This window comes from Rhipicephalus sanguineus, chromosome 2 (assembly GCF_013339695.2).
Source record: "Rhipicephalus sanguineus isolate Rsan-2018 chromosome 2, BIME_Rsan_1.4, whole genome shotgun sequence".
Classification (NCBI taxonomy): Eukaryota; Metazoa; Arthropoda; class Arachnida; order Ixodida; family Ixodidae; genus Rhipicephalus; species Rhipicephalus sanguineus.
In genome coordinates, this window is record NC_051177.1 from 96720878 (window position 1) to 96747999 (window position 27122).

Below are 27122 nucleotides of genomic sequence, written 5' to 3' on the forward strand. Positions count from 1 at the left end.
AAGGCATGGGTGGTAATTTGCCGATACAGTAAGGTCTAGGAGTTTTACGTGTCAAAACTACCATATGGATTATGAGGGACGCCATAGGGGAGGATTCTGGAATATTTCGGCCCTTGGGGATTTTTTAACGTCCATCTATATCTAAGTACAAGAGCATCACTCATTTCGCAGACATCAAAATGCGACCGCCACGGCCCCGATCGGACTTAGTATAACATGAAATGAAAGAAACTCAAGTAGGACGAGGGTTTTCAAGCCGTCTATCTACGGTTTTTTTTCTCGCTCTCCTCCTCTGAACAATGCGAAATACAGCTTCATTCATTCATTCAATCACAGGTACTGTATCTCGCAGGAACAAACACTACACAGCTGTAACTTGGATTCTGCGCAGAGAGCGGTGCAATAGAAAATGATAGGCTTGGTGGTCTACAAATTTATATCCATCTGCGCAGAAAATAAGAAAAAAAGCCTGATTGTATACGGGCGTAGTCGGGCAGGGAGGGGGCGGGGTCATGTGAGTTGTGTAATAGAGAAGCGGTTGTACGCTTTTTGTTTGTTTGTAGCGGAATGAGTGTCGAGACAAGATGAATATGGGGTTAGTAGTGACGGAGAATAATGTAAAGCACCAATACTAGGGGACATAGCGGACTTAACTGGGCTGCTTTTGATAAGTGAGCGAGTGGGAGGGTGCTTGATAATTGGGAGTTATGGGCAAGGAAAGGAAAGGACGAACTCGTCTGCTTGACGGGGCAATTTTTCCAAAACTAAGTTCCTTTTGCCTGAAATAACTAAGGTACTCACAGCTGTCATTAACTGTAAGTTCGTAAACTTTGTCCTCTCTTTCTCTCTCTCTCTCTCTTATTTATGGCGCCTCAACTCTATAGCCTGTCAACAAGTACTGCTCGACTTGTCTTCCAAACTTTCGTATGAACGTCATGGAGCCGGTCAGTGTATCTCTTTCAGGTTGTTTGAAACGCGCCGGGTCCATTAATTGCAACGTCGGAGCGCCACTGATGCTCGCAGAACCTGCACAGCAGTCACTAGCCGCCTTCTGCGCAAAGCGGGGCGCTGATGAGTTCGCTAATTAATATTTCCGTGAGCGAAAGCTCCCCGTGGTGCTGGCACTGCGTGCGCTATGCGGCTCGTCGTGTACAGCGCAGCCCTGGACACGCGCCTCCTTTCGCAACGAAGCTCCTTTTCATAGAACGCGACGACGCGTGTAGGCGCCAGCCTGAACGCCCATCTTTCTGTGTCCCTTATACCCAGGCCTGCGCACACGTGTCGAGCCCGTTGCACTGTTTCATGAATACCGCGCAGCAGCGTCAGGGAGCGTTACTGTTCGTCTCGTCAATGGCGTGCAACGGTGTTGTGGTCATCGATTTCGTAAACTTTAGGCATACAAACGCGCAGTACTATACTGAACAAACACTTGAAACGAAATATTGGCGCAAAAGAGTACACGAAAAAAAAGATGCAAATGAATGAAAAAAGCGTTCTTTTTTTTTCGTGTAGTTCCTTGTACCAATATTTTGTTTCAAGCATGCACCAACTAGCCCAACATCGCATTCTACTGGACGAACACTTGTTTGCTGACATGTATATTCGCGATCCAACATTTCAGCAAACGGAGCGCCCGTCCTGCCTTTGTGTTCCTTGTGTCCCTGCGTGGTCGTGATTTTAGCGCCAGTTTACTATTCATAGATGAATATTTGTGAATCTCTACATGTCCAATGTCCGATGCTGCCTTAAGAACGGTATCTTAACGATGTCATACGATTCTCGAAATGCCTCAGTGTGGTAAGGCGAGAACGAGTAAGACACTACGAAGATGATACTGAATTATGTATTTGCTGACAAGTCAAGCCGATTTAAAATTTTGATTACACCGGGAAGCTACATCCAAAGGCAAACAATAGTTATTTTTTTAATATTAACGATGTGATTCTCCTGCAAGTCCAATTGTGTGGCACGGCACATACTAACGGCATGTCGACGCCTATAGCTAGTTGCACGAGTCGGGCACAAAACAACTGTTACCGTTATCTGCAAGTTATTTTTCCAAATAATTCAGAAAGGTGGGCTGCGCTAAGCCTATGCGCAATAACACTCATATACATCTCCTGAGCTGTGAATGGTGCGAAAGGAATAAAATTGGGCCAAAAGGAACTCTTATGGTCTTAGTAGAAGTGGAGCTTCCACGACGAAAACAATTTTGGGGTTTGAGTACCTATCCTAACGACAAAACCTTGCAACTCTCAACGAAGAGCATCTTGTGTTGTCCATCGTCGAGAACTTTTCTTTCGCTGAACGCTGGTGGATTATGGAGTACCGACCAGCTCGAACCTGCACGTTATCGTGTTTTTGGTTCCGTCGAAACTGCACGTCGAGTTTTCAAAGATTCGCACAAGACACGCCGTAGCTGCAGACGAACTCCTGTCGCAAAGAAAAATTTTCTGGAGAATTCGTGGACGGGTTTGCGGGGGCCAGTGTTCAGTAATGTTTAACACTGAAACTGGGACGCACTTTGTAAGCGTCTCTGCATTTGAAGAGCCTTCGCGAATCGGAGTTCTCGAAAAGCCAAAGGCTCTTCTGAAGCTTTCAGCCGCGCTGCATTCATTTAAAAGACTTGGAATATGCTCCCTGCTGGCCTTTGTGTTACAGCGCCTTTTGTCTCCACGGAGAGTAGACGTGCTCTCGGTTTCTCTCCTTTTCTCTACGTTTCTTCTCTTTATTTCATATCTTTTCTTTTTATTTTTCAGCGCACATGCTTTCGCGTGCCTTTTGCCTTTTTCCGTGCGTGAACCTAACTTGTTCGGTTACGAGTACGAGCTTTCGCATATTGTTTAGGCGCTGCGTGCTTTGTTTCGCAAACGGTGAGAAATCGCAGCTGCTGAGCGAGAAAGTACGATGCCAGACAGGTATGGCTCTCTGGGGCTTGATTCCGAATGCAGCATTGAGAAATCCCAATGTACTATACGCAGACAGAGAGCAAGCGCCTTTGTCTTGACGGTACTTTCACTGTGGCCTTCTCATCGCTACTTCCTTTTGTTTTGTTCGTGGTACGGGAATTTGAAGCAAGCTGCGTGCTTGGTATGTCCCAGCAGACTAGACAGGTACCAGCAGCTGTCGCCGAAGCACGTCGCAGCGTGCGATCTCCCCTGTCGTACGCAAGAGCTTCCACTGTCTGTGAATTACTATTCCTGTGGGTGATTGGTATTGGTCTCCTTGCTGGCGTTACAACTTATCTGTTAGCGTGAGAACGTTAGTAGGTGAATGTATTTGTATGCACCATAAACGTATTTGCATGTAGGTCATTATATTTCGCACCTCAACACCGTCAATGCGATGTATTCAATATACTTGTCAGGAGTGTTCCTACCACGGTCTTTTCAACTCGAGTGAAAGTTTCTTTTGTGAGCTCTAGAAGGTATACTGTAAAAAATAGGCTTTTTTCTCTCCAGTGTCTGTGGCGGAGGTTTTTCTCAGCAAAGAATAACTTAGGCTTAGCGGTTCTCCGATAAACTACATAACTTTTTAACCATTTTCCCTTTCTCATTACCATTTTGAAACTGCGAGTTAAAACAACAAATTTATGCTCTTGGAATCGCACAGTTTCAGCTTATATTCTTGCGGCATCATTATGTTCAACTGCGATATCACGCTGTTGGAATCCCGCGCTCCCCACGCTGATATATCGTTCACAATTGCAATAAACTCGCTCTAAGAAAGCTGGCATCAAAGCCCCTGACACGTCATGAGTGTACGAAACTTAGTAAACTAGTCTTGTCGTGAGATGAAAGCAATCGTGTTGGGCGAGTTGGTTCACAGCCATCCCAGGTTATGTCGCGTCACGTAAAACAACTAGGAGAGGTTTTGAAGGGTACTACTGTGGGCAGGCTGGTAGGCTAGTTGGCCAGTTGCACTTGTGTCTGTTTTACTCCTCTCCCACGTTCTTAAGAGGAGCGCCAGTAACTGTGCCATGAAGAAGGAGTTTTGTCTAGCTTATATTACACCACGTCATGTCACTTGGAATAATAATAAAAAAAGCAGTGCTGAAACAACCACGACCTGGACCTCTAAAATCTAACTGAAGTTGCGTGTTTTGCGAGCCTTTAAAAAGCGCTAACGACGTCAGCTTGCATGACGAATTAAACGAACGGCAGGTTAATCAAAATCGCCTAATCACATTACAAGTACATCCGCATTGTTGAGGAGCAAACAAATAAAAGAACGAGTGTGATCAGGAAGTCGGTGCCCTCGTCCTGCTCACGCTGTGTGGGGGCCGAGCACATATACCTCCCGCATACCGTCAAGGGCGGCAGCGTTCACCCAGAAACCACAAAGGGGTCAGCGAGTGGGACGACAGTCGCTACCCGTGTCTTTAATCACATCCACTCAATTTCGAGTCAAGACCTCCGAGCGGCGCAAACTTGATCTTTCCTTGCACTTACGGGGCCCAAGCTGAACACTGGGGGGACCTAAAGCTCCATGAAAATGTTGAGTAATTAAATACTCGTCAGGGCCAGAAGCCAGATAGTGGCGTAAGCGGTGCGGGAGGTCAGCGAGAACCGTGCAGGGAACATGCGGAGACGAGTGCTCAGAAATGAAGAGCTGGCGAAAGGCTTGGTAAAGATAAAGGGAGTCGAAAGGGAGATAAAGGAACGAAGCACGCGTGAGGACGTTGGGAAGGGAAAGGCGCTCCTGCCAAAAGCGCCAACGTCGCATCGTTGCCTTCTTGGTGGTAGAGGGGGGGGGGGGGGCTCGTTGTGCAAGCTCAGCGGGAGCTGAGGCGCTGAAAACGGGAATGAGGGGCAAAAAAGAAATCAAACGTGGATACAAATGATAAGAGAGTGGAAATGTTAAGAGGGAGATGGATAAGATCGTAAGACAGAAATAAAGGAAGGGAAGGAAGGGGAGGGATGAGGGAAGAAGGCGGAGTCTGGGAATCGCTCGGGCTCCCTACGAGCATGCATGCAGACACGGCGCGTGAGCGGCTGCGGGACGTGAGGGAGTATGAAAAGAAAGAATGGGAGCTTCCGCCGGATTCGCCGATAATTTGTTCCGAGAACCGCTGCATGGCCGCCGCTGCCTTAGCGGGCAAGAAGAGAGCAGCACTCCGCGGCGGGCTTCTCCTTGTCTTGCTTATGCCTCGAACTGAGCGCTTTTTAATGCTTCTCCTCGCCCCGATCTCGTCGCGTGGGACGGCCACTGTCTTAGCGCAGCCGGAGTTACTCGCTGAGGTTCTTTCTTCTTCACGGACCGCCGCTCGCCGTTCCCATTGCAATCGATTTCGAGATGCGCTCCGTGTCTGTCCGTCACAAAAGGAACTCTAAGATGGTGGCGACTGTACCCTTGCTCATTCAGTAGAGGTGGGCAAGATGGTGGGACAAGGGGAGAGGGGGAGCAACTTATGGCAAAAAGAAAAAAAAAGTAGAGTGAACGCTTACTCCTGTGGCTTTGCTGAGCGTTGGAAAGTGAAGGAGTCTCGAAGTCGAAGATATCGGATTGGTGAAGAGCAGAAGGGATGGAGATCGTTAAGGATGGAAGAAGTTGGAAACGGCTTCGAAGCTGTTGAGTGGTCCGACCCGCTAGGGTCTGCGCCGAGACGAGATAAATCAATGATCACGTAGCTGCAAGGGCAGCTCGTGAGTATTTGTCAAAGCCGAGGGTGTTCTGCGAAATATATTTCCACATCTTGGAGCTGAATCAAGGTCTATATTTAGAAGGTGCCCGCGGAAGTTTCCTAGTGGGCAATATTTGGCTGTTGGAGCACGTTTATTTTAAAAGCAGACCATGAAGAGGATAAAGGTAGGAAATTTCCAGCGTCCTCTTGTTTGAAGTGCTTCTTGTCAGAGAGAACAGCATCGTAAAGCTTTTTTTCTGGCGCAAGTTCACTCAAGTTGCGTTACTTGCATAATAATGATCTGTTCGCTTAAAAACCCTGTTATATTTGGCAACATTACTGAGGTATTTTTAAGGGATTGCTTTTCTTGGCTATTTTATCATTTCAAGAGAAGCACCCTTTTGTAGAAAAATGCTATGGTCTGTATAACCTATTTCTCCCACTCTCAGGTATATATAACAAAAGAAAAAAAAAGAAAAGAAAAGAGAAAACTGCGGGTTCTCTCAATTAAAAAAATGATGTGCCAAGAAAATGCCCATGATTATAACCTACGAATTATATTAAAACAAGATGGTATCCCTGTGTACTTATGCACAGCTGAAAACCAACAATTGCTGCGGTGGAGAAAACTTAGGATCCTAAAAAGACGGAAAATGGCTCCGGCAGCAGAGAGCCTGAGTATAATTTTGTTGATGTCGCTTGGACTGTCGTTACCTTGAAGTTTGCTGTTAGCTTTAAATATCCTTTTTTCTAATACGAAACAACATCAGCTCTGCCGAGGTGGCTTGATGGGCACGCAATGGCACAGCATAAAGGCATCAATATTAGACATCATAGGCAAGAACCGGGTAGTTACTTGGCAACTATGATAACACGGATGAAAGTACAAGGAAGCCTTCAGCAAGAGCAGCGTGAAAACGACGATGCAGAAAAGCCAGACGCAAGTGTGCCGCCAGCCCATTACAAGTGCTCAAAGTGTGTAGTGTACATTGTTCATCAGGCAGTTAGTTGTGCCTGTGCTATGGAGGAGAAAAGTGGGATTAATATCATGTTGCCATGAGCAACGAGTGTGCCTGACAACGGCTCGTGGGATCCGCCTGCCGGAATCAACCGAACAGAAGACCATAACATACTGATTTTCTCTATCTTGAATTGCGCTGCCTTGGGCTGAATCTCAACTCACAATTTTTAAGGCGCCTTCGTACTCTTTGTTTATGACATACATTGCCCTTATCAGCTGGGCAGTCATTCTTAAAATCCTATGAATACCCCTAATGTTTTATAAGCATTTTGTTTCAGAGCGAAAGCTGTTATGAGATCATTTCAGCGGCTGTTTCTGGCGCCGTAGTTGTCCGCCGCCGCCGCCGACGCCACCGCCGGTGTCCGTAACCACTATCACTCGAAATAAGATAAAAAAACACAATAAGAAAAAATTCCAGGATGGAACGAGGTTCGAACCTGGGCCTTCTGCGTGGGAGCCCACTATTCAACCTCTGAGCCACGCCGGTGCTTGAAACTGCTTTTCAAAAAGGTCCTATACAGGCTTCATGTCGGGAAGGAACCACATTAACATGTGCAATGTAGCGTGGTAAAAGAGTAAAATAAGCACCAAGCGTCGCACAACGCGAATTCTGTAACCAGGCATTACATAATGCGAATTGCGCAACGAGTTGGTTGTTGAACGCTTCCAACCCATTACAAAGGGCTCCGCCATAAATCTTCATCGTCATCAGGCACAGCATCAACAAAGTGCGCAGGATGCCTTACATGCGTTTAGCAGGTACCATGGCTTTCCGTACAATGACGAAAAATGGCATAGTGCCTGCTTCCCTACTTCTAAAAATTACAATTATTTATAGCGTAGTGGGTTCCTCTCAAGCGCACTTGTATTGGTTGCCAAGGAAGCCCATAAGCGCATGGTCCATTTTCTCGGGGTCTCAGTCAAGTTCTTCGCTCTCCCCCCTCTCTCTCTCTCCCACGTCAACGTATGTTATACAGCATGGCGGGAGAGGGAAATAGAGACCGGGCGTCACCCAATGCAAATTGCTAAGTGGTCGGCCGTTTAAAGCATCCAACCCGTTACAAAGGGCTGAGCCATAATTCTTCATTGTCATCAGTCGTCGCGTCAACAAAGTGCACATAATGCCTCACAGACGTGTAGCTGGTGCCTCGCTTCTCCGCAGAATGACGAATAATGGCTTTGTGGGTGCTTTCCAACTTCGCAAAAATTGTGATTTATGGCGTAGTGGGTACCTTGCTAGTGTACTTGTATTAGTACCCCCAAGAGAGCTTACAACGGGCTCTAGAAACGACGCTCTTCCAGCTTTCGCTGTGACTGTGCTGCGGTTTCAGCGCAGGCCTGGCGTTGTTTTTTCAGTTCCTACTTACAACACATTTCTGGTATTTCTTGTTTCCAACTCCATACAACGGAGGTAGTGTACGCGCAAACATTTGTTGGTCTACGCTGGCTGAAATTATTCATTTACGCAGTTATTCAATGTCCCAGCTACGGTCAAAGAGAGAGAGCCCCTAGTTGATATTTTATAATATCTATTCGATAAACGCGAGGGACTCGTGTTGAAATATATTAAACGAGCTAACATAAGTCACCTAAATAAGCTTAAGAAAGCCCCATCATTGCTACAGATGCCTCGCAAAGCGAAGGGGACTCTTGACACTGAATTCGTCGCTGCCACTCCTTGCTGGCCATTTCGGCAATGACTCGCTGCCGTCATACGCTACGAAAAGTAGAAGCAGACAGTGGTCCACACATTTCACGTAAACTGCCACCCTCTCACTTGACCCTCGTTACAGTGCTCTGCGCACCTGGTCACAAGGAGCCCAATTAAGAAAGGAAAAGAAAACGAACTTGCAGATAGTTTGGTGACAGCAGCCTTTTATGATGATGATGATGATGATGAAATGAACTTTATTTGGTCCTGGAGAACCCCGATCAGACAACCCCCGAAGGGGGGTCCGCCGCAGTTGCTGGCCGCGCCCACGCCGGTACTGGAAGACCGTGGCCCTCCGCCCGTTCGCAGGCCTCCTGGACTGCCGACAGCTGGACTGAGAGCTCGTTGCTTTTAAGAGCCTTCTCCCAGTCCTCTTCTGTGCTGAACTTTGCGCTAAGTAACGCCGGGCACTGCCAGAGCATATGAGCGAGTGTGCAATTATCCGCCCCACAGCTAGGACATCCTGGATTTATGCCTTCAGCAAAGTGGCTAAACGTGCTGCGAGACGGGAAGGAACCTGCCTGCAGCATCCGGAGAACCGACGACTGCGGCCTAGTAAGCTTGGAATGCGGGAGGGGGTATCGCCGCCTTGACAGTTGATAGTGCGAAGTAACTTCGTTGAAGGTGCCAAGTGGATCCCTGAAGCTCTCCGTGAAGCCGCCTCCGGACCCGCCCGCACCGCCGCGGCACGTGATTTCTCGCGCACGGTTATGGGCAAGTTCGTTGACGTTGGGAACTGTCGGATGAACCCCTGAGCCCATGTGGGCCGGGAACCAGGTAATTGTGTGAAAGCCTCCTACAGCCCTCGAACTGAGAATAGCGGCAGCCTCTCTTGAGACCACACCCGAAGCGAAGGCCCGGAGGGCAGCCCTAGAGTCGGTGAATATCTCAGGACGCGAAGGGTCCTTCATAGCTAGAGCTATCGCTACCTGCTCTGCTACGGAGGCAGACACCTTCCTAACGGAAGCTGAGTTTAGTACGCGACCGCGATGATCAACAACCACGGCCGCAAAGCTGTCCGAGCGGCCATACTGCGCCGCATCGACGAAAGCCACCTTTCCCGGTGATTTACCTACGAAGTCAAGCAGAGACTTGGCCCGTGCCGTTCGCCGGCCAACATTGTACCGCGGATGTACATTACGCGGGAAGGGTTCCACCTCATAAGCACCCTTCATTGTTTGTGATAAAAATATCTTCTGTTCCGCACTGCCCGTATGATGACATCCAAGCGACTGTAGGAGACGCTGCCCAGCCTTGGTGGAGGAGAGCCGCGCGACCTGAGCTAGTTGCTGTGCCTCAATCACCTCCGAGAGGGTGTTGTGCATGCCCAGGCTCATGAGCCTGTCCGTGCCGGTACTCATGGGGAGTCCTAGCACCCTTTTAATACTTTTCCGCATTAAAGTGTCGAGTTTATCCTCCTCGCGTTTAGACCAATTTAGAGATGATGCGACGTCGAACTTTTCTAAAACGTTCTTCGTCAGCTTTCATGGTTGCTGCAAGGTACAGAATTCTTGCAGTTGTGCCACCTACTCACTAGATTCCGCTGTTGAGTTTTCATTTTAAAGCGATAGCGTTAGAGAGCTCGTGTCGCAGAAATTCCGCCGTCGGCGTTGGTGTCGGCACCGTTGGTTGTGAGCGAAAAATCATCCGTGAGCGAAAAATCGAGAAAGAAGCAAATAAAATAAAGAATAATTCGGTCCCAATGAGGATCGAACCCGGGCCGTTCGCGTGGCAAGCAGGTATCCTACTACAAAGCCACGATGTTACTTGCAGCTGCTTCGGAAAAAACACTACATAAATGCCATGTAGTAGAAGGAGTCTCGTTAACGCATTTTGTTCGACAGGTGTCACGACGAAAACGAGCCCATTCGGCGATTTGTAGGCGCATTTGGGAGGCCGTCAAACTACGTCGAAATAGGCCGGGATAGTGCAGCCATCGCCGATAAAAACACACACGAACTTTCAAACAGCTCTCAAAATGGACAACTATGTCCATCTACCGGAAAACATATCAAGCCAACGCCGGCTTTCCAGAGGAGGCGTTGATCAAGCAAACAGCAAACGCTAGATATGTGCTTCCATCTGTGAGGCACTGTGAGACTCTTCATGGCCTCCGAGATGGAGGCCATGCGACTCTTGGAGGCCATGCGACTCTTGGAGGCCATGCGACTCTTGCTTTAGATCAAAAACCTGTACAATTCGCGCGCGCGCGCGCGTGTGTGTCTGTGTGCGTGTGTGTGTAACAGTACACATTAATAAGTATGTACTTAGTGGTTGAAGTGCGCACTAGGGGCCAGATTTCGCTATTCCGTTCAACTCTTAAAGGCGAAGCTTAAGGGTCCCCCAATTTTTTATAAAACGTCCTGCATATAGTTGGTGTCACGCGCACCTTCTTGTGTTCTTGCTGTGGTGATGATGAAATGATAGTCCACTTCTTATTATGGTATTGTCTTTTATGGTTATGTCAAGACATTGGACGCTTACTTCAGCGTGTTGGGTTAAACCTGCGTAATCCGAATATTTCGTCATGGCTAGCTCCTTAGGTAGCAGCACATCGTCATGCAAGTTCTTACAGCTGCTGAAAAGTATCTAACTGAATTACAACAGTAAGATTCGTAAAGCTTCGTGTTATCTTTGTTTTTCTGGGTGTAAATAAGCTCTACTGATAATAAATTTTTTTAGCATAAGTGATACTTTTATAACAAACCCCTTGGCCGATTCTCATAGTGTGGATTATCCATTAACAGAGAAAAACGCAGACAAATAAGGACACAGAAATAGATAAACAACAAGCAAACGAGATTAATATAGACACGCCTATTTTTGGATTACGTGTAGTTTGTCAGCAATCTAACGAAAACGAAAAAATCGAAGTGGTGTGTTTCTATTGCCACAAACAAACGAGATGAAAACATGAACCCTGCATGTACAATATGACTCAACTTGCTGTAGTAATCATGATTCACAACAAACACAGCATCCCGAATTTGTACGTGAAATGCTCCTTGGCGGTAAAGTTGTGTTTGAGGAAAGCACTGTAAGGGGAAACATGTTTAGGCAGGCAAAAGGGAGCGCAGACTTGCAACCTTTGTAATCTGACCGTTAGTTTTTTTTTTGCCTGGTTTATTTATGCGCCACCCTCAACAGGGAATGAAAGGAGATCAGCTTTTTCGCTGCAATTTTCAGTCGTATTGCCGCGATATTTCTCGTAGGAGCTCCGCATTGCGAACTTTCCCATTTCACTCATGCCAGGTGGTTTCGCATTTCTGTCCAAAAGCAAAATTTTCCTTTTGTCCACGTGAGCCACGATGAATCCGATGTCCTTTGGATTTCACCATCCTGCCACAGAAGAAAGACTGAATGCAATGATGGGGATTATCAGAGAGAACATAGCAGAGAAGCAAACCTTCGCACGTGTCGAAGGTTTGCGAACGACTGGGCCTACATACCATACACATACACATAAACCATACATATAGAGATCTTTACGACCGGAGATAAAGGACGTGCTTTTCGAGGCGCATTCCTCCTAGTTCATTCTTCGGCAGTGATTGTTTCTCTACCCGTATTTTCGTAACAAAGAACAAGCGAAACAGATATAACTACAGAAGAACACGTTCGTAGGTAGGCGGGTAGCTGTCGAAAGAATGCGTGCGCTCATTGATAGGGAACAGGAAATGGGGGTTTGTAAGACGAGCACGAGGAGTCACAGTCCTCTCCTTCGCTGTCCTTGAGGAACGGCGCTGCGAAACATACAAATAAATTACATACAGGCGCATTGCCTGGAAGTGTCGCTTTTGAAAAAAAAAATAATAATGACACGTATTGACGAAAGTAAAGTTGCGGAGATATCGTTGGAATTGAAAAAGAGAAAAAAAGAACGAAAGTTCTATAAAAAAGGCAGAGAGAAAAATAGTGTGAAGGGTGGGAGGAAGGTCCCAAAGAGACCATTAGGGAAGTGGTCCGGCTACGGCTCTCTGGCGAACCAATTTTCCAGGCTCTCGGCGACAGCGAGCGGAGGAGAGCACGAACTCGTCGCGTAAAAGAGATAAGGACTGCCAGGAGAGGTCCTACTCGTCATCGTAGTCGTCGTCTCCTGGTCGTATTCTCTGTCCGCGCATGCTTTCCCGCTCTTTCGCATTTGTGTCCACGACTGCGCGACTGGGGTTCTGGTACGAAGCCCCCGAAATGAAGGGGAAGACCTCCTAGGCCAAACAAAGAAACGAAAGAAAAAAAGAGGGTCCGGGCCATATGCAGTCATAATCTGACAGAAGTTTTATAGATCCTCGCGTCATTTTCTACCCCGTCTCCGTCGACGAAAGCGATGACTGTGTGGGCGCGTTGTAAAGAAGAGCGTGTCTAGCATAACCTGGAAGGAACTGAGCACTGCCATAGGGAAGGCGAGAGTTCGAACAACGATGAAGGGCAAAAAACTCGTGAGGCGGGACTCGATACGACGCATTTAGCGGCAGTACGGGAAGACTTGGCTCCCCCCAGTAATGTGCGTGCATCCGTTCCCTCCGCTTGGGATTTCTAACGACAGCCGGTCATGGGCGAAGGTCTCCTTGTCCCCCTAGAGACCCCAAGACCGTAAGAAGGACATGGCTGTATCGCTTCCTCAATGAGCTCGCCGGACGTTCCACCAGAGATAATGCTCGTAGGCGGAAAGTAAGATTTGTTTTGTACATTTGTAGATGTTGGCAGAAAGTTCAAGGTGAAATTCACGTGCGTAATTGCGATACCTTCTTTTTCCAATAGTGAATCGAAGTGCTAAAGGAATAGACGATTTTTCTGTCCCTTTTTCAGCTCTCGTAACCGCGCGTTTGCATCTCCGTAGGACCAGCGTAAGTACTAAGGAAATAGCGCAAATTATTTAAAATTTACAGTTCACGATACGTGGTAAGAAAAGGATGAAACAACAACGTATGATTGGTAGGTGGAGATGGAATACAGGCTCTTGCAGATCGTATCACTGACACAAAATGCAAGCAATATTCTGTTTCTTTGAAAAAAGGCAACGGACACTCTTGAATTTTAAAAAAAATCACAGCATATCCACGGAGTGAATGATGATGAGTGGGCGAAGCTGCGGAGGTTCATCGGTAAACCGTGAATCTTCCGTGAATTCTGCCCAGTACATCATCACCGACGTGAGATCGGGCGCGTTTATACTAAAGCTTCGATGAGTTATGACGACTTGCAGTTCACTTTAATTTTACATGTACGCTGTGAATTTTCATTGTTTAGAAAACCATTGCTTTAGAAAAATCTGGCGTCTTTCGTTAAGCAGCTGGCGTCTTTTCGTTTTGCTTTAGAAACATCTGGCGTTCTTTCGTTTTGCTTTTAGAAAACATCTGGCGTCTTTCGTTGGTTTATTTCATCAATCAACGGCGTTTTGAACAAAAGTTTTATTGTTTAATCACGCACAGGAGAAATCTCACCAGGCACTACCTTGGAGGTAAACAATGGCTGCTAATGGGAATGACAGACAGAAGAAGTCGGCTTTTAGCTAACGCTTACACTTCTACTTCTACTAACGTTTCCTACTGGAACATGCCAATGGCTGCTAATGGGGAATGAGAGCCAGAAGAATTCGGCTTTTAGTTAACGCGCACGCTGCGAATTTTTTATTGTTCAACAACGCACAGGAAAAATCTCCCACCGGCACCACCTTGGAGGTCAAGATCTGGTACTAGCGTTACGACTGGTTACGCACTACGACTACGACAACTACGAGGGACGAACGGGTGCCGCCTTAACCCATTAAGGCCCAAGCAAAAACTATTTGTTGAATGTAATTGAAATTTCGCGCACTTATCTAGCTACAGTAGACAAAAATATCTGGCAAGTTTCATAGCGTTACATCTATTCCTTCAGAAGTTATGCTACTGTACTTTAAAAAGTACGCTGGGCTCTTGCGATAGCAATTCAAGCTGGGTCGGCACACGAATAGCCAGCATGCTTGGCCCTTGCCATACTAATACAAAAGTTGTTTTGGCACATGCAACTTGTCGAAGCAGTGACGCATCATGCGAAGCGTTGCACCATGCTTTTCGCAGCATCATTTCTATTTATCACAGACAGTGCACTTCAACCGTTTTTCAATCTTCTTGTGAAATGCCCATATGCATGGAGGGGACTGGCAGGCACACTGGACACGGAAGACCTATTGATGGTTCTATTGTGTACACGGCACAGGTAGTGTCTTGCAAGTGTGCAGGTGAATGACAGCAGTCGACTCATAGAGGGTCTGCAAACCTCCAGTAGGTTGGCAGATCCTCTACGCATTTAGTGCAGCAATGTTGATGATCTGTGTAAGTAGGTGCCTCCATCTCATTTTCCCACGAATGAAAATTCTGAAGTTATACGCAGCTTGATTGTGGAGGTGAATCTCTCCCATGCCAATATTTCTCTAACTGCTGATGATGTTTCGTGATGGCACTACGTTTTTCTTTTGAGTTGATGATCATCTGTTTACAGAGCGTAGTGGCTCGACTGTGTCATAGTTCATCGCCATAGCAACTATGCTATTGTCTTTGCCCTTTACGAAAAGAAACTCGTTTCCCGGATCAAAACAGAAGCAGTCTTCCCAATTTCTTTCGTTCCATCAGGCAAAAGGCATTCATTCGCACAGCCGTCGTCCCCCTCCTCCTCAGCCGTTTGGGAGTGACAATTACTTCACCAAGAGGCTCTCGTATATCCCTGCCGGCATCTGTTGCAGTCTCCCGAGTCTCAAATGACCGTAAAAACGGCATTCTTCTGAAGCAAATACCTGGGTTGATCTCTGAGGCAACCTACAACGCAATGCACATGTAAGCTCTCACAAAGGCCCAGTGTACTACAAAAAGTACACCAACATTGGATTACCCCTCAGAGCAAAACTGTGCACTACAGCTTATTCTTGCGCTTCGCCGTGATTATATTGTTCCTTTTCAAGCACAACCAATCTGTTTTTTCAATATATACAGCGTGAAACCTTAAATTATTTGAGAAAATGTAGTAGTCGTCACATGCGTTCGACGGGCGCTCGTTTTCCGAAAGTTTAACAACTCGCAGCACAGAAAACATTGACCTGAGTCAATATGTTCGATTAGGAGTATCTTGCTGCAACCTTTAGCATCAAAAATACTAATCAGAAAAATTAGAATATTGGATAGTGTATTTTCTATTCCAAAAAAATGAAGTGTACTTTGTAAAGTACGCTGGGCGCTAATGGGTTAAGGAGCTTCGCCCCTAAAACGTTAGCTGCTTCGGTTAGGGTATTATTACATTAATGTTGGCCGAAGACCTGTCGTGGCTACGTTCACTACGTGTATTGTAAAACTGACAATGTAAGCCTCTACATTGTTGTGGTGAGTTTTCAGAGTATCCAATGCGAAGCATCAGTCGAACCAAGCATATTGCTGTACGTCCAACAGCTGAAGCTAGGAACGCGTAAAAATTGCGTTAGCCGGCAATTCAGTCCAACCGCAAAAAAATCTTACATTCACATGCTTAGCGAAGCGCGCATTGAATTCATGCGTATTAATAAAACAGCACGTTCCCGCACGCGCTTTTTGACGCATATTATATTTCAAGTACATTTCTGAGGGCCCACACCCACACAGGTGTGCAGGCAACCTTATTTTCGGGCCCTTTCAGGAGGACACACCCAATTTCTCAATAATTCAAACGACGCGGAGGTATGCATCAGCGTAAACACGGGCGCTGACGCACTCAATTCATTTCGAGCTCGTTCGAGCGGGCGCAACCCTATGAGGACGATACCACCCCATCCAGAAAACAGCACTACACAGGAAATTTAGAAAGACCGTGACACATCTCCATTTCCTCGGCTTGCCTCCACCGGATCTCTTCGTCTTTCGCGTTGCCAAATTGCAACAATATGCGCATTGTTCGCCTTAATGGGCTCTCCCTTTCTCTGATGTTTGTGTTTGCCGCCATCGTTGTTACAGGGAGCAAGGCTTCCCTTTTTTTTTAGACGAGGCGACAACTCCCATTTACGAAGGGTCTACAAAGTAGAAAGCAAATCGATTCGGCGGGGGCGCAACACAGGCATTATCCTGTTGACTCGCCGTTGCCAGCGCCGCGGCGAAGATCGAAACGCAATTTTCCTTTAGACAGAGAGTGCGCGAGTGTGTTGCACGAGCTGTCGGGAGGGAAGCAAGCCTCCCGGCATTGCCATTACCGACGGTAAAGACGTCGCCCCCAGGCCAGCAGAGAAGGCTCAGCAGGTACAGGACAGAATGTAGAACTGAATTCAATGCCGTGACGAAACAACAAAGCAAGACAAAGAAAGAGAGAGAGAGAAAGTTTGTGAGAAGTGGGGAAAGAAGGGAGAATGAGATGCAACACACGCACTCTACGCGCAACGGGGGTGGAAGGAAACAAGGACTCCACGGCCGAGAACGCGGCGATGAACGAAAAGTTCAAGAAGGAGAATGAGTGAGAAAGTGAAGGAGAGAGATAGGCGACGCTGGAGACAGCAGAGACGAAAACAAGGCACCGAGACGCGGCGACGAAGACGACGGCGGGTCGATTCATCGCTGTTTGCTCCCTCGCGAGACGCGCGCGCGACAACGGATCTCTTTCTTGGGGGTCCCTTCAGGGAGGAGCCGCGTGGGACACTCCAAACAGAGCGGCGCGAGCACGCGCGCTCGCGAGCGAAACGCGAAAGCGCGTGCTCACTCTAGTGTCGCCGGATAAAGTATAGGAAATGCAGAGAGTGTAAAAGAAGTGAGTCGACATGAAGGAGGAGGAGAAGGAAGAGGAGGAGAGTCGTTCGTCGTCTCCAATAAGGAATTACAAAAACGTCGGAAACGGGGTTAACCGTGTTGGAGCCACGAAGCCATATGTTCCAACACAGAAATATAGGGAGTCAGAGAGGAAGGGAAAGAGAGAATGAGAGAGAAAAGGCGTTTTTCGCGTGTTTCGTGCGTACGGCGAACTTGGCGCTAGCGGGTACTAACGTCGTCGCCGGACGTGTTTGGTCACGCTACGCTGATTAAAATTGATGAGCGCGAGGTGGCGCCGACCCTTCGCTACCCGTTTGCGATCACGCTCTTAACGCGTTCGCGCCCGCGCGACCACGTCAAGAACGGGGATTCAACGGGGGGGGAGTCAAGAACCTGTATATAAGGTTGATGCAACGCCACACGCAGTTCGACTGACGCCTCTTTAGGTAATAACTAAAGATCGCAACGACGTACTACCCCTTGCCGCGGCACTGTTTGTTGCTGTTGGTATGGCCCTTCACACTTAGCCTTTTAAGTTGCAAGAATGGTTGAATGGCAAGAATACATTGAAGCAAGCGCTCGCTCGACATTATCGTCACATGACCACATTGCCTTCGCTGGATTTGTATCAGAGCGAAAAATGTGAGCCAAACTGCTCGAGATATGCGTAAAGAAACCGATACCCATGGGACCTGCAGGAAAATTTACGCCATGGCCGTTTTCTCGTTGTGTAAGTTTGCCCGACAATTACGCACGCCTAGTACAGTAGTACAGCTTTATAAACACTGTTGTCTGCACATTTATGCTACAAGTGAACAGTTTTTAGCCACAAAGCATCTAATGTTTGTGGTGCTGCGTTTAATTTTGTGTTGAAGCTAGATTCAAAAGGGGACATTGGTGAATCCGCTGGCTCTAAGTTGGTTGTGCTGCTCTATGTCGTTTATCGTAGCCAAATATTCTTAGATACAACGTATGTGTAAGTGCCCACTTTATCGAAGTGATCCTATTTCTTGCCTTTAAGTCCAATATTTGCATTCTTGGTTGTGCACACTTAGCGTAGTTGCTTTGTTCGGACTTCAGAGGAGAAACTCCAATCCACATAAAAAAGAAACGATGTCTACCAAGTTGAAACAAAATCGGTGTATTATACAACAAATACATTATTTTTCTAAATTTAAGATCGTCACACAGTACACTGTAATAGGAACCTAGTTAACTTATTCTTGCGAGATAGAGTTTTTTCGGAAGCTCTTTACTGTCCGATATGTCTGCTTTGCGGTGCGACAAACTTCACCGAGTCTCAGGTGTGGTCTCTGTAAATTCCGAGTCACTTTTCAAGTTATCAGGCTGGGTCACATAAAACACGTTAACGAGGTTTCTACGATATACAGCCTGACCAGTCTTTCACAAAATTTTTAGTGAAAAAAGAAGCAAGACCATGGACGTTCAAGAAGTTCATACCAATTTCATATACTTCCCAGCTCATTTTCTGGACGATATGGGTCCTTCACTGTGCGCTCTAAATACGACAGGTAGAACAATAAGATTAAACAACTATTTTGTCTTATTTTAGCAAAATTTATTCCATAGTAATTTCACTCCTTCGAAGTTAAATACCGTTTCACGTGAATGAAATAGTTTTGGCATGATTGATCATTCAGTGACGCATCACTAAGTAAATCCTAAATCCTTCACTTAATCACACATCCAACCTCTTGCAAACGTGCAGCAATAGTATGGAAGCACTTGCGAAGGCGGAGATACCAACGCCAGGAAAGAAACGTGCGAGCTCCCGTAGTGGCGAAATAAACCAATAAAGCAACACACAGAATAGGTCAGTAAATCAAGAACTTTACAAATGCAGGTGAAGTATCAATCAGACTCGATAAAACACGCCGTAAGAACATTAGACACACAAAAATAAAGAAAGGCAAACGAAAGATAAACAAATCACAGCATATCCACGGAGTGAATGATGATGAGTGGGCGAAGCTGCGGAGGTTCATCGGTAAACCGTGAATCTTCCGTGAATTCTGCCCAGTTCATCATCGCCGACGTGAGATCGGGCGCGTTTATACTAAAGGTTCGATGAGTTATGACGACTTGCAGCTCACTTTAATTTACATGTACGCTGTGAATTTTCATTGTTTAGAAACCCATTGCTTTAGAATACATCTGGCGTCTTTCATTAAGCAGCTGGCGTCTTTTCGTTTTGCTTTAGAAACGTCTGGCGTTCTTTCGTTTTGCTTTTACAAAACATCTGGCGTCTTTCGTTGGTTTATTTCATCAATCAACGGCGTTTTGAACAAAATTTTTATTGTTTAATCACGCACAGGAGAAATCTCACCAGGCACTACCTTGGAGGTAAACAATGGCTGCTAATGGGAATGAGAGACAGAAGAAGTCGGCTTTTAGCTAACACTTACACTTCTACTTCTACTAACGTTTCCTACTGGAACATGCCAACGGCTGCTAATGGGGAATGAGAGACAGAAGAATTCGGCTTTTAGTTAACGCGCACGCTGCGAATTTTTTATTGTTCAACAACGCACAGGCAAAATCTCCCACCGGCACCACCTTGGAGGTCAAGATCTGGTACTAGCGTTACGATTGCTTACGCACTACTAAGACTACGAGGGACGAACGGGTGCCGCCTTAAGGAGCTTCGCCCCTAAAATTTATCCTTGAAGAATGCTACTGTGGCCCTTAGCTTAAGTGCATTGGCGTGACCCATTTATTTCTGTTTGGGTGTATAGGAATTCGATAAAAGGTGGCGGTAAGACAAATTTCCATGTTCCCCTAAATCAAATTTGCTTTTAGAGAGGTAAGGTTATTTAGGGACTGAAAGCGAGTTTTATTCGGATCACATATTGCAGAAATAGACAAAAAAGTTCCTGTTTAAGCGACCTAAAGCTTTTCAGGAACAATTTATATGCGTTTTGCGAATATACTTATAAAATAACTAAACCGAGTTCGGTGAAAGGAGAGCTGTGTCATCGAGGACCATATTTCTCGCTATCGAACAATGGATAAAGATAATTTAGAAGGCACGGTTATACGAAATATCGCAATTAATATGGTCGCTACTACTGTCTTATTTAGCGGGGCTGAATCGTATCAGGTAATGTTTCGAGTGCAACGCAAATTGAAGCTATCGTTTCTACTTTTCGCTGATTAACCTATCATTTCATTATTCAATCGATACCATGTGTTAACTTGGTATGTTAGATAAAATAACTTTTTTTTTCATTCGTTCGCAAAGGTCGATCCAATTTCTACAGACTGTTTTAAGGATCGCTTTCTCTGCCGTCATATTGGGCTGTTAAACTTGCCGCTTTATATTTTAAAAAAGCTAAACGAACAGTGCTACGTTAGATGCGTATTCATGAAAACGGTTGGATTGGTGCACGCGACGTTTCAAGACGTTGTTAATTTAACGTCGTGACACACAAACCTAGGAGGACATTCGTTTAACAGCGCAAGGTGGAGGCGCCCATGTGTCGAACGTAAAGTTGTTCTCTATATGCTACTCCTTTGCTTCTGCAGCCCCTTTACGTGCCACCGTGAGCCCATCCCGTGTTTCGGCTTCCATTGGTCATACACTGCGCTTGAACTGCTCGGCGACTGGCTATCCTGTGCGCGAGCTGTCTTGGTCCAAGGACGCGAAACCCCTGTACGCTTCGGACAGGGTCAAGCTGCTCTTCGACGACCGGGTGCTCGTGGTGAACGCCGTCAAGCGCCAAGACCGCGGCATGTACCAGTGCTTCGTGCGCAACCAGTTCGAGGTGGCGCAGGCCGCTTCCGAAGTCATTCTGAATGGTGAGCTTTTTGAACGTTGTCAATACCGCGCGTCGCGTCTTGATCGTAGTCACCTTCAGACAAGAATGTTCAATGGGAAGATTTGCACTGACCGCTCTGCAGTAAATACAATGATTTACTTACAGTTCGTGTACTCGGGAGTTCCTGCTTCCGTGATAGTCCTGCTTCCGTGATAGTTTTCAAAGCACATTAAGTGTCGAACACAAAAGAAAAAAAAAAGAACAGTGGAGGAAGTTTTGTTACCGCCGGGAGCCAGAAGATATTCAGAGTAGATGTCCACGTAAAATGTAGCAGATTTGGTGACGCATATTATGAACTTGTGCTTCTATTAGAAGGGATGGCCTCTAAACACCATTTCATAACTTCTCGGCTTCATAACTGCTTTAACACTGGTTCTCAGTGGTACCTAATGACTAGGCGATCTTATGACACGCCGTTAATAAACTAAGTGAATATAGTATTTCCATTGGCAAGTATTACGATCTTTGAGATTCAGTCACCCGTAAGCAAGAGAAGCACTATTTGGCACTGAGCATGGAAATTTATACAAATTTTTACAATATTAAAAATAACATTTTCTATTCTTCTAAGCAGTCGTACCTTCGTCACTTTTTTCACCGTTTGTAGTGCTTCGAGCGCGTAAGCACTGAGATGAAATAAGATGAAACAGTCTATATGGAAACCGTTCAAATGAATAACTCTAGACAATCGCTGAAGAATCTTTTACAACTCCCACAGTTCCTTTAGGCAACGTTAAGGTGAGCACAGGGGAAAGCCTACGCTTTCACGATTGATTGATTGAATAACTTTATTATAAACAGTCCTGAAGCTCGGTTTTTTAGGCCGTGGCGGGCCGCGTCCACGTCGGGACCACCAGTCCGAGACGGGTGGCGGCGTCGTGGGCCTACTGGACAGCCCTTAATTGATCGTCGAGTTCGTCGCTCTTGATGAGCCGCATCCACTTCTCCCATTCCCGGTTGGGATCGGCGAGAGAGGCGGGGCATCCCGCCATCACGTGTCTGATTGCCAGGACGCCATTACATGCATCGCACACTGTCCTTAATTCCAGCTCCGGATAAATTTTATTTACGTTGTACGGTGTCGGGTAGGTACCAGTCTGCAGTAACCGCAGATTGACCGCCTGTGGTCTATTTAATTTTTGGTGTGGCAACGGAAAATGCCTACGCTCCATGTAGTAGGGTTTTGTAATTTCGTTGTACGACAGCAGTGAATCTTTTGTGTCCCCCGAATGGTCATAGACGTCACCTCGAGTTTGACCGGCACGGCATGTCAGCCCTCGTGCCCGGTCGTTGGCGACCTCGTTGAGGTTCGCTCGGGTTTCGTCCACTTGTCCCATATGCGTAGGAAACCATCTGATGGCTGTTTCTGGGATTTCTCCTTCTCCTAAGATCTTTCTTACGCATTTGGCATGCTTTCACGAGACACTCAATAAATTATCTTGACGTTCTCATTCGATTGCATGATTCAACAAACGTCTGCAATTTGTGACCTCATGATGATCTCACAGTCTGACGTCATTGATGAGGTCTTGTGGCACATTTTTTGTACCTTTTTTTCTATATTCGTGCTGGCGCCGATTATGACGGATTTTTTTTTTCAAATTATGAGACTTATAAGGCTGTCACCTTAACAATCCGATCTATAGCTGTTGCTAGAATAAAATTATGCCATCTACAGTACTAAATTTCATCCTCCTCTCTTGTTTTCATCCGCACTACAACACAAGACGAGCCGCCAGTCCTGGAGAGCGTGTTTTCCGAGTCCATCCACAAACCCGGCGGCTCGGTGTCACTGCGCTGCACGGCCACGGGCAACCCGCTGCCACAGGTCACGTGGGACCTGGACGGGCGCCACCTACCGGAGACCATCCGCTACCGCGTGGGCGACTACGTCACCCGCGACAACCGAGTGGTTAGCTACGTCAACATAAGCAGCGTGCGGCCCGAGGACGGCGGCGTGTATCGCTGCCGCGCCGCCAACGACGTAGGCTCGGTAGCGCACGTTGCCCGCGTGAATGTCTATGGGCCACCGGCCATCCGGCCCATGGGCAACGTGACGGCCCTCTCCGGAGGGAGCCTGGTTGTGCACTGTCCCGTCGGCGGATACCCGCTCACTGCTATTCGTTGGGAGCGAGGTTAGTACGTGTTTCTTTAATTACATACAAGTAAGGAGATATTAACTCCTCAAAGAGGAGCTGGCTATACCTTTTCTGCTGCGTGCAATGAAGAGCGATTCACTTCGGAAAGGGCAAGACGGTAAGGACACGGAACAGTTTCAACGAATAGCTCACAGATCGCAACACAAGTTTTCCCTGCACAATTCAGCAGCTAAAACTCGAAAATCCAATTCCACTAAGTTCGATAATTCATGTGTAGTCAAACAGTGAGTTAAAAGCTATAATAAGAGAAATTTAAAGAAAGCTAAGCCTCCCATTCTGACATCTCACAGGGGAGGACACATCGAAAAATAACGCGCATTAAACTTGCGGCAACAGGCTCGAACTTTAGCGGGACGTTCTTGCGGGCTAGTTTAACCATGCAGAAAAGCTGTTCCTAAGCTATTTAGTTTTTTCCCCCTGTCCTCCACGTTTTTTTCGCAGAGTTTTAAGCTCACTCCCATTTAAACCTCGACGGTCCTAAGTGACTTGTGACCACAAACTGGTTGTAGGTCGCCTTGTTGAGGGAATCCAGGCTGCTGCCATTATATCAATGCGAGATGTTTCGAATTGTAACACTATCACTCAGCTTACTAACTTTCTTAAGTGTATTTCATTACGACAGATATGGACCGGCACCTTTCACATCAGCAGAAGACGCTGGTGCATGGTTTGAATTTCCGTGCTGAATACCGCTTTGACGTAACGGTGACAACTAATGCTTTCGCGTTTTTATTCCGGTTTTATTTTTTTAGAGGGAAGGTCACTTCCGAGCGGCCATCGCCAGCTGGTTCATGCCAACGGAACACTCGTGCTCTCGGAAGTGAACCGAAAAGGGGACGAGGGTACCTACGAATGCGTCGCCGAGAACGGACGTGGGGATGTCGCCAGGAGACCACTACACGTACATGTCATGGGTAGGTTGGAATCACGGAGGCCTTCCTTTCAGGCGCACCCTTCCCAGAGACAATGGTTTTTTTTTTTTTGTTAATCAATTTTTTGGCTGAGAAAGTACAGATTTTCGCTAAGATTCAGAGGACATTAGAAGCATAAAAAAAGAAAAAAAAGGTTGAACTTTGCACTAAGTCGCGCAAGGCATAAAACAGTGAAGCCGGACGATTCTGAAATCAAATCTGGTTGCTTATACGTTGTTGCTAGGTTTTATCTAGGTGATGATAGGTTGTTTCTAGGTTGCTTCTCAGTGCAGAGAGGTTCGAATTAAACCACAGGCAGTCACAGACACGACACGGATGACCAAACTCCAGAGACAGAAAGTCGCACTGAAACCGAGCGTTCACGCCTCCCATAGATCTACGGGCACGTCTTCGTTCGCGCAGGGCTTCCATCGCTTCGGGGTCTTCTCGTAGCCGCCGTTACCTTTCCCGTCCCTAATATTATAGGCGGTTTTAGTATAGCGTACGCAAAGATAGCGCTCGTTGCGGTCACCCGCTATTTCCGTCACTTAAGGGGGGCCCGCAAGATGATAGCGTACGCGGCATGCGCAATGGCGACAAACGATAACACAAACTTTTCCTTCGCTATTCTGTTTCCCTATTCTCTCGCTGTACGTACAGCTGAAGCACTTCGTACAGATGCTTCAGCCAAGCTGAAACGTGCAGCCGCGGTGTTTATCACTGGGTTAATTACGATGGTTTATTAAAGCTTTTCTCGTTTTTCGGTTACGTCTGTCTAGAAATCTTAATTGGCGTTTGCCGCCCGTCTGTTGCCTTCATCATTTTTGGTAGACCAGCGGTGAGTAGTGGGATTTGCCCAATTTCTGTGGCACATACTCATTCATGATGATGATAGTTTTTCGTGCATATCAAAGTTTTTACGGGGCGGCTTAAGCAGCTTTGCTGTTGAGCATGCTAGCAAGTGGTTTTGGCTTATGGTACGAGTTGTTCGCTTATGGTACGTTAATAAAAAGGAAGGAACAGATAACTAGTTTGATATATAGACCATTTCTATAGTATTCAGAATAGAAAGTGAACTTCATGAATGTGCGATGGAATCTCCCTTCACCACTTATCAATATACTTCGCGTTTTTGCATAGTGAAATTTGGCGGGTTCTTCTATTGCTTACAAGCTATGCGTAAAGCACGCTTTACAAGCTTTGTCATGACTGGGTTGTTACGTAACGCCTGTAAAGGGTGCTTCGCGTATGGCTCTGAAGCAATTGAGGAAACCAAAAATCATTATGTGGGAGAGTTCACGGTACAGCGCTCAGAGAGTTCACTGGAATGTTCATGCACAATCGTGAGGTGTAACTTATATGATACTATAGACGTACGTACGATAATCGAGATGGTTCGGTACAAGCGCTGCAGTAAATCTGCGATACTCTTCACAGTACCTCAGCAAGACCTAAAGCTCGCGCTTTCACATGGCTACTAGACCTTAGATCTGGATAACCAAGGTTGCAGTTAAAGCCGTGAAGAATGACGCAGACCAGTACATGAAACAAGCACTCCGCTTTTGCTAATTGATGGCTGTAAATTCTGTGGCATGGAACAATGTATTTCTTCAACACCGATGGAGCATGAGACGACCAGCTGCCTCTCTATAAATCTACGTAGCTGCGTTGCCTTAGAAAAGGGGGCGAGAGGAGTAGTTCAATGTTTGCTACTGCAAGGACACTGTGGTAGGTGCGTCAGCTACGCTTTTGGAGGTTTAAAGTGTGGAGACCTTCGTGCACTTTATTTGCGTTGCACGTTAAAGATACATGTACCTTCAGAATGAAACCTGCGCTATCCGATCCCGGCATACATTGTTGCCCTTTAATTGCCTTGGTATATAGAGTAACCGAATTTAATAAATTTAAGTGGATTTGCTTTGCTACGTACTAGATATCTATAATATGCTTAATATATACATATCTATCATCTATTATCTGTATATCTATAATATATGATCTATAATATATATTTATAATAATAATAATAACTTTAGCTCACACTTCAATTTTCGCAAAACCACGCATGCTCAACAGCCATGCATAAACTGTTCAGATCGCACTGTATTATCATTCAAATGCCGATCGACGCTTCTGAGAAACGTAAATATGAAATTTACAATGGCCACCTATCAGTATGTATGTATGTATGTATGTATGTATGTATGTATGTATGTATGTATGTATGTATGTATGTATGTATGTATGTATGTATGTATGTATGTATGTATGTATGTATGTATGTATGTATGTATGTATGTATGTATGTATGTATGTATGTATGTATGTATGTATGTATGTATGTATGTATGTATGTATGTATGTATGTATGTATGTATGTATGTATGTATGTATGTATGTATACTATCGATAAGTAATAACGCGAATGCCACTTGTAAGAGCGATTGCTATAGCTTCGATGTCATGGCTGACTCGCTATCATTTACTGTGCCTTTCCATGGCAGTGGGGCCAAAGGTGGATCCGTTCAAGTTCCCCAGCGACCTGGAGGAGGGCATGCGTACTGTGGTCGTGTGCGTGGTCATCGACGGTGATCCGCCGGTGTTCATCGGCTGGCTCAAAGATGGCCGCCCTCTGGGGCCGGACCTGGGAGCGCACACGGAGATGCTAAACGCGTTCACGTCTTCCCTGACCTTCCACTCAGTTGGACCTCAACATAGCGGCAACTACACTTGTGTCGCTAGAAATCCGGCCGCCGCAGTCAACCGGTCGGCCACCATGACTGTCAAAGGTATGCAAATGACCGAGCATGTTTTACTTTTACTTTGAGCAAAACACTTAGCGCATGGCGCACCGATCAGTATGCAATCTAAAAGACAGGTTCATAATTCATATTACAAGTCATTGCTGCCTAAGTGTGCATAGGTTCGAAACAACCTCCAGGGTACGAGTATAGTGTAGTGGTCGGTGACGATTATTCCGGTTGCCTAGGACATTTTAAAAGGCCTAAACACAGCCCACTTAGATGCAAATTCATTGAATAAGGTCATATCATGCACGCGCCATTCATAAAACACCGAGAACAGATAATAACAGGTAACAAGAAGAAAGAGTCGCAGATTAAT

The 27122-nt window shown here is 46.3% G+C and overlaps 1 protein-coding gene across 1 annotated transcript in view; it reads left to right on the forward strand.

Moving 5' to 3' along the window:
• Positions 1-27122, forward strand: part of LOC119381769 (Down syndrome cell adhesion molecule-like protein Dscam2) — a 400583-nt gene that overhangs the window by 305649 nt on the left and 67812 nt on the right. The window contains 4 exon segments of the mRNA XM_049412889.1: positions 20637-20909; positions 22657-23064; positions 23841-24002; positions 26504-26788. Coding sequence (XP_049268846.1) covers positions 20637-20909; positions 22657-23064; positions 23841-24002; positions 26504-26788 — 1128 coding nt within the window.